The 14,580-nt window shown below is 37.4% G+C and overlaps 1 protein-coding gene across 8 annotated transcripts in view; it reads left to right on the forward strand.

Annotated features, from left to right (window-relative positions):
• Positions 1-14,580, forward strand: part of RGS7 (regulator of G protein signaling 7) — a 479,738-nt gene that overhangs the window by 351,048 nt on the left and 114,110 nt on the right. For 6 of the 8 annotated variants that reach the window (XM_061382532.1, XM_061382530.1, XM_061382531.1 and 3 more), the window contains one exon: positions 5,567-5,617. The exons of the other annotated variants lie outside the window; for them this stretch is intronic. In XM_061382532.1, the coding sequence (XP_061238516.1) occupies positions 5,567-5,617 (51 nt within the window). Of the gene's footprint in view, positions 1-5,566; positions 5,618-14,580 lie in introns of those variants that run through there. 8 annotated transcript variants of the gene reach the window in all.

Consider the following 14,580-nt stretch of genomic DNA (forward strand, 5'->3'; position numbering starts at 1 on the left):
CTTCAGGAATATAATAATTTCATAGAACAGAACACATTTATATTTATAACAAAGCAGAATAACATGCTCATTTCATTCACAAATTGACATGCTTTTGAGTTCTACCTCCTTCCTCTTCTCTTTTTTTCTGATGGAAATATAAACACTAAAGAATTAAAGGAAGCTATGGTTTAACCTGTTGTTTTGTCTGCCAAGTACTCAAATTTCTGGACACTCTTTTGTATATGCCTCCAACCAGTTTACCAATGTTTGTGATCTCACTTTTCTTGCCACAGTTGATTGATGCAGGAATGAGTTCCTTCCCCAAACTTAGACCACCACCATCCCCCCCCCCCCCCCCCCCGGCCACCATGAGAAATTAGGAGTTGTGCCTACAAAATTTTAGTCTCAAACTTCTTGATGCCTTTAATGAAGGAGATGTAAACCCAGAAACTATGAGCCCTCATGATCCACCTTGTAGGAGAGAAACAACAGAGGCTGTTTTTTAGAGAGAAGTATATCCAGAGAGGAACCATGAGGAACTCTCATATCATCAGAGTCCTGTTTCCATTTTTCCTTGTAGCCTTATGTATCCTTTTGTATCCAAATGTATCCTTTTCCTTTGGCCCAAAGTTGTTGTTGTTTAGTTGCTAAGTCATATCTGACTGTTTGCGGCCCTGTGGATGGTAGCCCATCAGGCTCCTCTGTCCATGGGATTTCCCAGGCAAGAATACTGAAGTGGGTTGCCATATTGTACTGCAGGGGATCTCCCCGATCCAGGGATCAAACTTGTGTTTCCTGCATTGGCAAGTGGATTCTTTACCCCTGCGCTACCTGGAAAGCCCTGTTTTTTCAGTTCAGTTCAGTTCAGTCGCTCAGTCATGTCCGACTCTTTGAGACCCCGTGAACCGCAGCATGCCAGGCCTCCCTGTCCATCACTAACTCCCGTAGTCCACCAAAACCCATGTCCATTGAGTCAGTGATGCCATCCAACCATCTCGTCCTCTGTTGTCCCCTTCTCCTCCTGCCTTTCAATCTTCCCCAGCATCAGGGTCTTTTCCAGTGAATCAATTCTTTGCATCAGATGGCCAAAGTATTGGAGTTTCAGCTTCAGCATCAGTCCTTCCAATGAGTATTCAGGACTGATATCCTTTAGGATTGACTAGTTTGATCTCCTTGCTGTCTTTAGTTGCTTACAAGTCCTCATATATCATATTTATAAAAATTGAACAATATTTTTCTTTTGATGAACTTCATTTTAAGGTTCGGGTGGGGATAGTTATAGTTGTCACTTGTGAGGGGATTTGCTGTAATCTAAGGAGGCTATATGGCCTGAGTGGAAATACAGTAGCCTCAGCATAGAACCTAGTCCTGGTCTTGTCACTCAGCATTGGAGCAGTCTTGAGGAAGCCCCTTTACTACTCAAGTCTGTAGCATGGATGAGGAGATAGTATTTATGTCTAAATGTCTTTGATTCTTTCTTTAATTATGGAGGGTGTTCTGAAGTGATTGCCTTGGAAAGGGAAGATTATCACTATGAAGAGAAATTATGGTAGCTGAAAACTATATGCCAGTCAAATATCTTTGTATGACCACTGCCTTTGTTTTATAAATTCCCTTAGAGTAGGATATGAGGGGAGAAATCTTGCTGTTTGTTCATTCATCCTTTTAACACTTGCTCATCACCTTTTATATGTCAGCCACTGGTCTGGGTGTTTTAGATCCAGGGATGAGTAACACACACCCTGACCTCCAAGGAACTCAACAAGCAAGGAAAAGACAGACAAAAATTAACAGAGGTCGATAAAACCATTGACAAGTGTAATGAATGATGAGGATATTAATAGGTTTTAAAGGAGAAACAGATTACCTGGTAAGGTGGAGGTGAGGGTGAGAAGAGTAGGCTTCCTGACGTAGGTAATATATGAACTGAAGTTGATGAAGTCATCTGGGATTAACTGAAGGAAAAAGAGACAATAGCATAAGCAGTCATGGAAGTAAAAACAATATGGCATGTGGAGAACTATGAGCAGTGTGTGAGGATCACTTGCTTGTTTTGCTTGTTTTCACTTCAAATCATAGATTATAGGATTATCAGATCAGATCAGATCAGATCAGTAGCTCAGTCCTGTCCAGCTCTTTGTGACCCCATGAATCACAGCACGCCAGGCCTCCCTGTCCATCACCAACTCCCGGAGTTCACCCAGACCCATGTCCATCGAGTCAGTGATGCCATCCAGCCATCTCATCCTCTGTTATCCCCTTCTCCTCCTGCCCCCAATCCCTCCCAGCATCAGAGTCTTTTCCAATGAGTCAACTCTTCGCATGAGGTGGCCAAAGTACTGGAGTTTCAGCTTTAGCATCATTCCTTCCAAAGAAATCCCAGGGCTGATCGCCTTTAGAATGGACTGGTTGAATCTCCTTGCAGTCCAAGGGACTCTCAAGAGTCTTCTCCAACACCACAGTTCAAAAGCATCAATTCTTCGGCGCTCAGCCTTCTTCACAGTCCAACTCTCACATCCATACATGACCACAGGAAAAACCATAGCCTTGACTAGACGAACCTTTGTTGGCAAAATAATGTCTCTGCTTTTGAATATGCTATCTAGGTTGGTCATAACTTTCCTTCCAAGGAGTAAGTGTCTTTTAATTTCATGGCTGCAGTCACCATCTGTAGTGATTTTGGAGCCCAGAAAAATAAAGTCTGACACTGTTTCCACTGTTTCCCCATCTATTTCCCATGAAGTGGTGGGTATATACAATAATATAATTTACACTGCTTATGTTAAGTAGAGAGAACACATAATTTTGTAACCCTAAAAGTGATAGATGCTCTAAGATTTCAAGACAAAAGCACAGATCAAGGCTCAACTTTCCAGAAGCTGCAGTGACAGGGACGACTTTTATCTCTTAGGGTATAAGATACTGTTACATCTCTTAACTAATTTCACATTGTAGCTAATTGATAGCTCTAATGCAATTTAAAATAAAAACAAAACAAAACAAAACATCCTACTTGTTACTCTGATGTCCTCAGTATAAAGATAAATGAAACGCTGAAGTATTCTGCATATATACATTTGTGCATGAAAATTTTAGCAGATCTGCCCACTTATTTATTAATGTATGACAACCCACTCCAGTATTCTTGCCTGGCAAATCCCATGGACAGAGGAGCCTGGTAGGGTGCAGTCCATAGGGTCGCTAGGAGTCGAACACGACTGAACGACTTCTCTTTCACTTTTCACTTTCATGCATTGGAGAAGGAAATGGCAACCCACTCCAGTGTTCTTGCCTGGAGAATCCCAGGGACGAGGGAGCCTGGTGGACTGCCATCGATGGGGTCGCACAGAGTCGGACAAGACTGAAACGACTTAGCAGCAGCAGCAGCCCACTTATTTGTTAATGTTAAAGATAAAGCTTAGAAATTGCTACAAAGGTGCTATTCCTCCCTCTACCCCTCCTGACTATAAAGCCATTGAATCAGTTGTTAATGTGACTATGATAACACATTTCTCTTTCAATCTCTTGGTTCCATAAGATGCTGGAATTTTTTTCTTTCCTTTCTCTGTCTCTAATTGTCTCAACTGGGAGTTAAGGTCTTGCTAACATAGGTGCCTAATAAATGAATATGATGAACATGATATGAATATGATACATTTAACAATAAAATAATAATTCATAATGTGTTAACTTAAAGCCATAAATATATTGGGTGATCACACAACAATAAAACCACTATGATTATACTGACAAGCAATCAAACTGGCTTTTTTATGCTGAACTGAGACTACCTCTGTGACAGAAATAACCAAAAACCAGGCCAGTAAAATAAGTTTCTTGTTTCTTGTATTAAATGCAATTTCAAAAAGTAGGCTTCTTTGCATTTCTTTCTGTTCAGGAAAGTAGGGTGGAGGAAGAGAGAAGAAAACCTTAAAAAAAAAAAAACTTAAGATATTTTAAAATCATCTTTCACAATAAGAAAAAAATATAGTCCTGGAACCAATATTTGGCTCTCTTCAAAAGAATAGACATTTTCCAATGGTTGCTTGTATATTTTCCCTAAATAGATGCTCAACTGTGAAAAATAAGCAGGGTGCCTGGAGATAGCTAATAACATTTAGGTACTTGAAATTCTACATTGGTCAAGTAGCACTACATACATATTTGAAAAGCTGAGTTTCTGCTTTTTTCAAAAGGGAAGACAACTCCTCAAGATAACTTAGGGTGTTAGTGGCAAGTTAGGCACAACACTTTGCAATATCCATGCTCTTGTGAATGGTTTCCTGTCCTTCATTTCCTCAGAGCTTTCTTTAGGATCTAGATGAATCCATCATCTCAAATGCATTTAAATCATTGGCAGTTTTAAAGGAACAGCTATGAAATAGCACAAATTCGATTCAATATTTGCAAAACACGTGCTTATTAAAGGCTATTTTGGGTGTAAATGTTTTCATAAATTTTAGGAAATTTCATAAACATTGTCAAGTTTGATAATCAAGTTTATTTTAAAATTAATTTGGACCCATTCAGTTTTAAGCAACTGGAATCATTTGCCCGCTGTTAATGTCATTTACCAGATCTCAGGTGGGTAGGCTACAACCCTACCAAGTCTCCAAGAGAGGTAGAAATGGAATCTCGATTTTCACAGAATTTCATCCATGCAGCGCTGAGGCAGTTTACTGAGTGTGTATAGCTGTTTACATTACATATTTTTTGTTGTTGTTATTTTATGTAGAAATGAATTACACTGAAAACCAAGTTAAACAGAAATGAACCTCTTAGGTAAATCTCCTCTTCTGGAATCTCCCATTTCCTACCATTCTGTTCATCCATAATGCTTCTGGACTGGAAAACTTGAGTCCTCATAGTTCCCCCACTGGCCAACTCCAACCCTAATTAGTCACAAGTCTGATTTTGTTCTAATTCTCTTGTACACTGAACTAGCTCAGGGCCTTTCAATCTTGGATCACAACTGGCAGAAATGTTGACTACTCTGCTTTTCTTTTGACTGGCTTAAGGCTCTCCATGCACACTGCCAAAGGTGAGGATCAAGGGAAGGTCTACTGTGTAAATCAATCTTGAGTGTCTTGAAAATAGTAGAAAGACCTTTCAGTCAAAGAGAATAGTACTATAAAGGCTTGAAACACAAAGGAGTTTCAAAAACTGACAGCACATTTGGGTTGACTTGAGAGTAGATATAGGGATGGATGGAGCAAACCAGAAATTAGACAACTATCATCTTATAAAGTATTGGCTTTGCCATACTAAGAATTGTGCTTAAAACATAATAGATACTCAGCAATCATTCATAAAGTGAATAAATAAATGAATCACTTTATCCAATACTAGTATATTAAATCTTTCTGTTTAAACATTTCATATTTAATAACGACTAGTTTGCACTTGACTCATTGAATGAAGACAATGTATTCACACTATTTTCAACACATCGTGTGTGGCTGATCCTTAATCTGTTATAATAATTAGAAACATTCCTTCTCTTATGAGTGCTGTTAAATGTTCTTGAACTTAACATATATAGATATTCACATATATTTGTGTTTTTCTTTTTTTCTTATTCTAGGGTCAGATATCGTTCAATGGTTAATAAAGAACTTAACCATAGAAGATCCAGGTAAATAAATCATTTTCCCATAGAATTATTTTCTTTGTGGTTTTAAGAAATATGTTTCCTCAGGGCTAACATGACAAACAAACTTGGCAAGCAAATCTGAAAAATTATAATTATATTTAACTATATTTTTCACATATATACAGATTTTATGCTGATCAATGTATATTTAACTAAAAACTATAGTATGTTTAACTGTATTTAATTCAGTTTACTATAATTTTTTTCAATATGTAATATCCTATTTTATAATATTTAACTCAAGTGATTGGTGACTGTTAGAATGGATGAGCATTATATATGTCTAAAATAATTATACATATAATTTATAGAAAGTGATTATGAAATAATGAGATTTCTCTTATGAAAACACACAGAACTAAATCTCGTTAATTTTCCCTTAACTATGTTTTTTTGTGTGAGGTTTGAAAACAATTTTATTTTTAATTCCAACTTCTTTTTATCATGCCTATATTTTGTTTTTAATGGTCTTATTGCAGTCATGGACTTATTCATTGTGGTAGACATTTAGTGTATTCTGCAACACAAAACCAATATGCAGAGTTTGAAAACAGTTTCTAGGAGCACACTTTTTCATTGCCTAGACAGTGAAAGTGAAGTCACTCAGTAGTGTCTGACCCTCAGCGACCCTATGGACTGCAGCCTACCAGGCTCCTCCGTCTATGGGATTTTCCAGGCAAGAGTACTGGAGTGGGGTGCCATTGCCTTCCTAATTATGAGGAATTTAATTAATATTAAAAAGCATCATGTAAGAAGAGCCTTCATGTGTCGCAAATTTTTCACATCCTTGAAATTAAAATGAGATGTATTTTGTTTAGAGAAAATACATTGAACTTACTAAGGCCCCGTGGTGTTTTTCTGTTTTACTGCCGGTTGCATGAGAATAATTCAGCTGTTCTCCTACCATTCTAAAGTATGGTATTCTTTGAGTTCTCTAAGGTCCTTTCTGCATGGGCACACCATTTATTCCTTACAGTATAAGCCTTCTGGTTTTTCAGGTCTCTATTGGGAAACAAGAAACAGGTAGTCTGTGCTCTTAGATAAAAGTAGTAACCTTTTGTTTGTTTTTTCCCCCATTGTTTGAAATAGTATTCTATCATATCGATTAACTTTTGCTGTGTAACAAACTACCCTAAAACTTAGTGGCTTAGAATAAACAGCTCTGTGGATTGGCTGGTCACGTCTTCTGGCCAGTTTCCTTGGTTGATTCCTGCTGGACTTTCTTATGGACTGTAGCCAGCTGGTGGGTGGATGATCTAGGATTTCTGACATATTTGGTACTCAGTAGGCTGTCAGCCAGGTGCATCTCATTCTCTCATCCTCCAGCCTGCTTGCAGTGGCTTTTTACCAGGGTGTTTTCAGGGTTCCAAGGGCAACACAGGCTTCTGCTTGTGTTGCATTTTCTCTTGTTTCATTTGCCAAGGCAAGCACCGTGGCTAGGAACAGAGCCAGTGTAGGAAGGTACTATCCAAAAACATGGATGCAGAAGGGTGCAAGCCAATTGGGACACTTACTAAAAAATCTTCCACATTTATATTCCTTCTGCCTTTCAGATCTGCCCTCCTATGATATGTCCTACTAGCTTTTGGTTTGGAGTTGCAAAATCCACCCTCCAGCACTTGTTCATCTTTTCTTAGTAAATATGCTTTGTATCCAATATCAGATCATACTAATTGAATGAATTTATCAAAAGATAAAGCTTCAGTGAATTTTCCATCCTTCACGAAATAATTGACAAACCATCAATAACTCCTTGATATCACCCTGCTCATCTGTGATCCTTGCTGCCTCTCACTGGAAGGGTCACTGTTACCAAACTCTTGAAATGATACTGATTAAGGTGAGTAATACCTGAGACTAATGAGTAGTGAAGATTTGACATGAGTCTCACTATGACCTCTGGAAATCAAAGATCATTAAACGTGTATATGTTCCCTAAGTGGCACCCTAACCACTCTACTTTTCTCTTATCAGCCCATGCTTCTTGAGAACCCAGTATTCCTTGAGAGGCATCCTGGAATTGAAGATGGGTCATGGGCTCTGCTGACATGCTTGAGCTTGAGTCTCTATATATACTTACTCTCTATGGGGCATTGGGCAAGTTACTTAATTTCTCTGTTTTTACTTTTTTCTTCTTTTCAGTAAGATGATTTTAGTACAGTGTTTTGTGAAGCTCAAATGAGTTAACATGCACGTGTGCCAAAATCCTAATTTTACTTTTAAATAGGCCAGATTCTTTTAAAACCCTGAACATTTGCAGGCACATTTAACTAAATTGAATTCTCTAAAAATGTATGTAATTTTTATATTAGCCTTCAAAAACACAACCTGTTGCATGAAACCTTTTATTTATCATTCAGCTCCCATTGGCTTTCCTTTACCATGAATATTTTCCAAGCATATTTACATTTGTTAGCTTAATTTTATTATCTTTTATATTTTATTTTACATGTTGGTCTTATTGCTTCAGTCAAATCTCAGTAACATAATGCCAGAGAACATACATCCTGTCCAGTCATTGACTGAAGTGCCAAGATTAATCAGTTCTCAGTTATCACTTGATTTTTTTTTAACTTATGGAATCCATGGAAGTGATACCAAATTTATGATAACTACTGATTTAGTTTGTGATCTCCTAAGTGGATGAGGAGAATTGAGGAGGAAGAAATTTCAAATAAACTTTTCTTCATCTAAACCAAACCCAAAGTAAAAGAAATGGTTTAAAATGCACACAGAAGAATAAGATTTATAATAATAATAATAAATGTAGATTTATCCAGGATAAAAACTTAATTTTGAACAGTTGCAATTTTTTTCTTTAGAAGTATCATCTATGTAAAAAAAAAAAAAAACTGAAAATTGAGATTTGTACAAAATTGAGATTCACCTGGATGTTTTATCAAAATTGAATCAATCTATTGTGTTCAGCATTACAGAGTCTGTCATCTGCCCCTAAGTCCTGCCACAGGTCCTCTAGAGAGAGTGTTCTAAATTCTATTCTGTTACATATGGCCTTTGTATTCCATGGATTTGGTTAAAACCTATAAAAATACATATTTTATTGTCCAGTTGACAAGTTATCATGTCAATATGAAATAAATTAAAGTGACCGCTTTATTAATTATTGTTTCCATGCTAAAGAACCATTATAAGAAAATATTCTATGTTTCTAAGGCGTAATTTTAAATTCTGATGATAATATTCAAGAAATCATAGACTGGAGCCATCACATACACACCTCTAACAAGCCTGATTAGTTTAACATTGTTCAGAGTGATAGATATTACCCAAGCATACATCTTACAAATTTGCATTTTCTGTTACAAGTAATGCTTAAAGAAAACACTAATAAATTCCTCATATTATTTGAGTACCTACTCCCAACCCATGTCCCTTCTCCTGCCTCTGTCTGTGGAATTCTCCAGGCAAGAATACTGGAGTGGGTAGCCATTCCCTTCCCCAGGGGATCTTCCTGACCTAGGAATCAAACCAAGGTCTCCTGCAGGCAGATTCTTTACCATCTGAGCCACCAGGGAAGCCCAGTTATGTACACAGGGAATACTATATGTTGTTCTAATTATTTTCATGTGAGATGAGCAAGAACCATAGTTTCCATTATGCATTCATTTTAGTGTCTTATCAGCTTTTCTTTTTTTCATGTACTCCATTGGAACCCCAGGTTTTAAAATACTTAAATATTTAAAATACAAATATGGTATTAATATCTTTATATTGAATATAATCAGGAACCTCTCTTTTGGTGGGCTTTGCCCCCTTGGGAATGCTTTAGCATGGCAGAAAGTAAAAAGTCTGCAAATGTTTACTCTATGGTATCTTCCAGTTAAAGTAATCAAAACCAGCAAGTACATTTCAGACATATCTATGCTACTGGCCTCAACTCTTTCATTTAACTTATATCCTAGCCACACGTCCTTCTCTTCCTTTCCCCCATTTATCTGTATTTTGCATTTGCATTTAAATGCCATATTTCATAACGAAACAAGTAAGTGCTAGTGTCATTTTTTAATATAATCATGCAGTTACTCTACATAACTAAAACTCAAAGCCCAGAATGTACTGAAAAATATTCAGAAGTCCATAAATCAAAGTTTTGATTGCCAGAATAGAAGCTGTAATTGCCAGCATGTCTGCCATGGTGTACCTATGAGCAGGCCATCTTTCCTGCTGATAGAGGCTTTTTCTGGTTTTGGCTTCTGGCTGTCTTCATCTCCCACCTCGATTACTATATTGCAATAACAGAAAATAATTATAATACATTAGCACTAATTAATTGGGTGCCCCCAGGTACCATGCTGCATGTTTTCTTCCTATTTAAATCATATGAATAGGAAGGAGACAAAAAAATTCACATGTACTGAGTACCAACTATGCGCCAAGTACCTGTTGAAAACTTGCTATACAGTTGACCCTTAAACAACACAGCTTTGAACTACATAGGTCCACTTATTTGTAGATTGTTTCAGTAGCAAATACTGCAGTACTATAAAATCTGAAGTTTTAAATCTGAAGATGTGGAACCCTGGATATGGAGGATTGACTGTAAAATTATACTTATATTTTCAATTGTGTGGTGGATCAGTGCCCCAAACCTCCACATTGTTCAAGTATCAACAGTATGTTATTCAATCTCAAAGGAAAAAAGAGAGAAACTTCATATAGTAGGTGGTAGACCAGAAAGCTAAGTTTCAGATCATGGAACTACCAATCTCTAACAAATATATTGAGTTGCCATGATGTTTGATACATGAGCTGTGAACCCCTGCTCCGCATCTCAGCTCTGTTCGGAGTCTCAGGAACCTCATCTGGAAAGTGAAATGATATTCTTTGCCTGGATCTGAAAGTGTTCATTTTTTTATATCAAATGTATCTGGATTAATTTTTCCAGATAAAAAAATGAACAGCAGGTGCTCTCTGGCAATGCTAGTTTTTACTAGCTAGCAGCATGCATCTATAACTGGCTAGCAGCCCCAAAGTTTTGTAACCTCCCTCAAGTTTACCTGATTGTCTGATTTTTTATATTTTACTTATAGTTGCCAACTGTTAAGGAATATACTAAAAGCATCTGGGAATGTGATTAGAATTGCAGTCTTTTTTGCTTGTAAAACTAGAATAAGCACAATGATAGCCTTGTTCAGTGTACTTTTAACTAGGTGATTAACTCCCCTTAGGAACATTTTCTATCTCAGCAGAGCTTGATACTTCTATCGTTTCCACTGGAAAAACCAGAAATATGGATTACTCCACAGATCAAAGTGCCCTGTGACATTGTCTAAATTCTTTTAGGAGCTGATTGACCTGATTGCTGTCTTCTTCTTTTTAGGTCTTCACTTTATTTTTTATTAATCTTTTTGCATACACATATTCCTGAATATTTTTATTTTGGAGAAGAAATGGGGCATGTACCACTTTTTAAAAAAAGGAAAGGAAGGAAAATAGAAAGTAGAAAGGAAAGACAGAAAAAATTAGAAAGAGGAAAAGAAAAGTAAAAAGAATTAGTAAAGCTGATAAGGCTAGAGCATAAGATATCATTGAAAATATCCCTATTCATCAAAGTAGACTACTCAGAAAACGAAGGGAAGTGTAAGTAATTATATCTTATCCAGTGGAAACCATAGACAGTTGTATAAGAACTATCTAAAAAGTCAAGCCCCTTTGTTTTTTATTAAATATAACAGTATTTTTTATCTCCTAGCTGGAGAATAAATTATTTTCCCCTTTGTATTTGAGTTGAGGGCATTGCTACTTGCTTTATTTCTATATCATAATAGTGAAGCTTTTCCTTTTATTACCACTAAGAATGATCAGAAATGATAGCTACAATAGTACAGAAAACATGAGAAGTGCTGATAGAAGCTTTGTAACGTAAATATGGTCTTACTATGGCATGAATATACTGGTCTGTTCAGCTATCATTTGATCACAAACCATGCATAAAGATTGCTGCTCTCACAGTAAAAAAAAAAAAAAAAAACCTTTAAAAAATAATGTCTGAGAAATTCAATGTAACAAATAATATGATTTTTAAATTTTGAAAATTACCCTGTAAGTGAGGAATTCTTTCATCTAATAAAACTAAAATGCTTTTAAAAATTTTGCAGTTATATTAAAATTTAAGTGATTGGACCTTTTGAATTATCCAGAATTCCTCCTTCCTAATACCTGGGCACTGAGGCCCATTTGAATACATACCGTAGAATTCTGATTAACTCCATTTCACCTGAGGCACACACTCAGAATATGGTTTGTGTTATTTCTATATAAATAACTGCTCATATGATTTAATCTAAATTTTTGGAAAGAGAACTTCTAGGTGTCACTAACACTGATGCTATTGAATGGCCCAAAGAGAGTGTCAGTTTTCTGACTCTGGGGAATTACTTGTCTATTTCAGCAAACCTGAAGTTTGATTCTTCCTTTGCTGAGGTTCATCCTTGAAAACATATGTGGTTTCTGTAATTGGGAGCTTCTGTAAGCAGTGATAAACATACAGCTTCTTTAATCTGTTTCTGGCTGTTTGACCAGTGAAGCTTTCAGTTCAGTTCAGTTCAGTCACTCGGTTGTGTCCAACTCTTTGCGACCCCATGAAGTGTAGCATGCCAGGTCATTTCCATCACCAACTCCCGTAGTTTACTCAGACTCATGTCCATTGAGTCGGTGATGCCATCTAACCATCTCATCCTCTTTCATCCCCTTCTCCTCTTGCCTTCAATCTTTCCCAGCATCAGGGTCTTTTCAAATGAGTCACTTCTTCACGTCAAGTGGCCAAAGTGTGGGGAGTTTCAGCTTTAGCATCAGTCCTTCCAAAGAATATTCAGGACTGATTTCCTTTAGGATCGACTGGTTGGATCTCCTTGCAGTCCAAGGGACTCTCAAGAGTCTTCTCCAACACCACAGTTCAAAAGCATCAATTCTTCAGCACTTAGATTTCTTTATATTCCAACTCTCACATCCATACATGACCCCTGGAAAAACCATAGCCTTGACTAGATGGACCTTTGTTAGCACAGTAATGTCTCTCCTTTTTAATATGCTGCCTAGGATGGTCTGCCGTCTGTGGGGTCGCACGGAGTCGGACACGATTGAAGCGACTTAGCAGCAGCAGCAGCAGGATGGTCATAACTTTTCTTGCAAGGAGCAAGCGTCTTTCAGTTTCATGACTGCTATCACCGTCTAGAGCGATTTTGGAGCCCCCTAAAATAAAGTCTGACACTGTTTCCACTGTTTCCCCATCTATTTCCCATGAAGTGATGGGACCGGATGCCATGATCTTCGTTTTATGAATGTTGAGCTTTAAGCCAACTTTTTCACTCTCCTCTTTCACTTTCATCAAGAGGCTTTTTAGTTCCTCTTCACTTTCTGCCATAAAGGTGGTGTCATCTGCATATCTGAGGTTATTGATATTTCTCCTGGCAATCTTGATTCCAGCTTGTGTTTCTTCCAGCCCAGCGTTTCTCATGATGTACTCTGCATATAAGTTAAATAAGCAGGGTGACAATATACAGCCTTGACATACTCCTTTTCCTATTTGGAGCCAGTCTGTTGTTCCACATCCAGTTCTAACTGTTGCTTCCTGACCTGCATACATATTTCTCAGGAAGCAGGTCAGATGGTCTGGTACTCCCATCTCTTGAAGAATTTTTCACAGTTTGTTGTGATCCACACAGTCAAAGGCTTTGGCATAGTTAATAAAGCAAAAATAGATGTTTTTCTGGAACTGTCTTGTTTTTTCGATGATTTGATGGATGTTAGCAATTTCATATCTTGTTCCTCTGCCTTTTCTAAATCCAGCTTGAACATCTGGAATTTCACGGTTCACGTACTGTTGAAGCCTACCTTGGAGAATTTTGAGCATTACTTTACTAGTGTGTGAGATAAGTGCAATTGTACGGTACTTTGAGCATTCTTTGGCATTGCCTTTCTTTGCAACTGGAATGATAACTAATCTTTTTCCAGTCTTGTGGCCACTGCTGAGTTTTCCAAATTTGCTGTCATATTGCATGCAGCACTTTCACAGCATCATCTTGTAGGATTTGAAATAGCTCAACTGGAATTTTATCATCTCCACTAACTTTTTTTGTAGTGATGCTTCTTAAGGCCCACTTGACTTCGCATTCCAGGATGTCTGGCTCTAGGTGAGTGATCACATCATCGTGATTATCTGGATCATGAAGATCTTTTTTGTATAGTTCTTCTGTGTATTCTTGCCACCTCTTCTTAATATCTCCTGCTTCTGTTAGGTCCATACCATTTCTGTCCTATATTGAGCCCATCTTTGCATGAAATGTTCCCTTGGTATCTCTAATTTTCTATCTTCTAAGACTAGAAGAGATCTCTAGTCTTTCCCATTTTCCTGTTTTCCTCTATTTCTTTGCACTGATCTCTGAGGAAGGTTTTCTTATCTCTCCTTGCTATTCTTTGGAATTTTCCATTCAAATGGGTATATCATTCCTTTTCTCCTTTGCCTTTCACTTCTCTTCTTTTCACAGCTATTTTTAAGGCCTCCGTAGACAACCATTTTGCTTTTTTGCATTTCTTTTTCTTGGTGATGGTCTTGATCCCTGCCTCCTGTATGGTGTCATGAACCTCCATCCATAGTTCTTCAGGCACTCTGTCTATTAGAGCTAATCCCTTGAATCCATTTCTCACTTCCATTGTATATTCATAAGGGATTTGATTTAGGTCATACCTGAATAGACTAGTGGTTTTCCCTACTTTATTCAATATCAGTCTGAATTTGGCAATATGGGGTTCATAATCTGAGCCACAGTCAGCTCCTGGTCTTGTTTTTGCTGACTATATAGAGCTTCTCCATCTTTGGCTGCAGAGAATATAATCAATCTGATTTTGGTATTGACCATCTGGTGATGTCCACATGTAGAGTCTTCTCTAGTGTTGTTGGAAGAAGGCGTTTGCTATGACTCTTC

The sequence above is a fragment of the Bos javanicus genome, chromosome 16, assembly GCF_032452875.1.
Source record: "Bos javanicus breed banteng chromosome 16, ARS-OSU_banteng_1.0, whole genome shotgun sequence".
NCBI classification, from domain to species: Eukaryota; Metazoa; Chordata; class Mammalia; order Artiodactyla; family Bovidae; genus Bos; species Bos javanicus.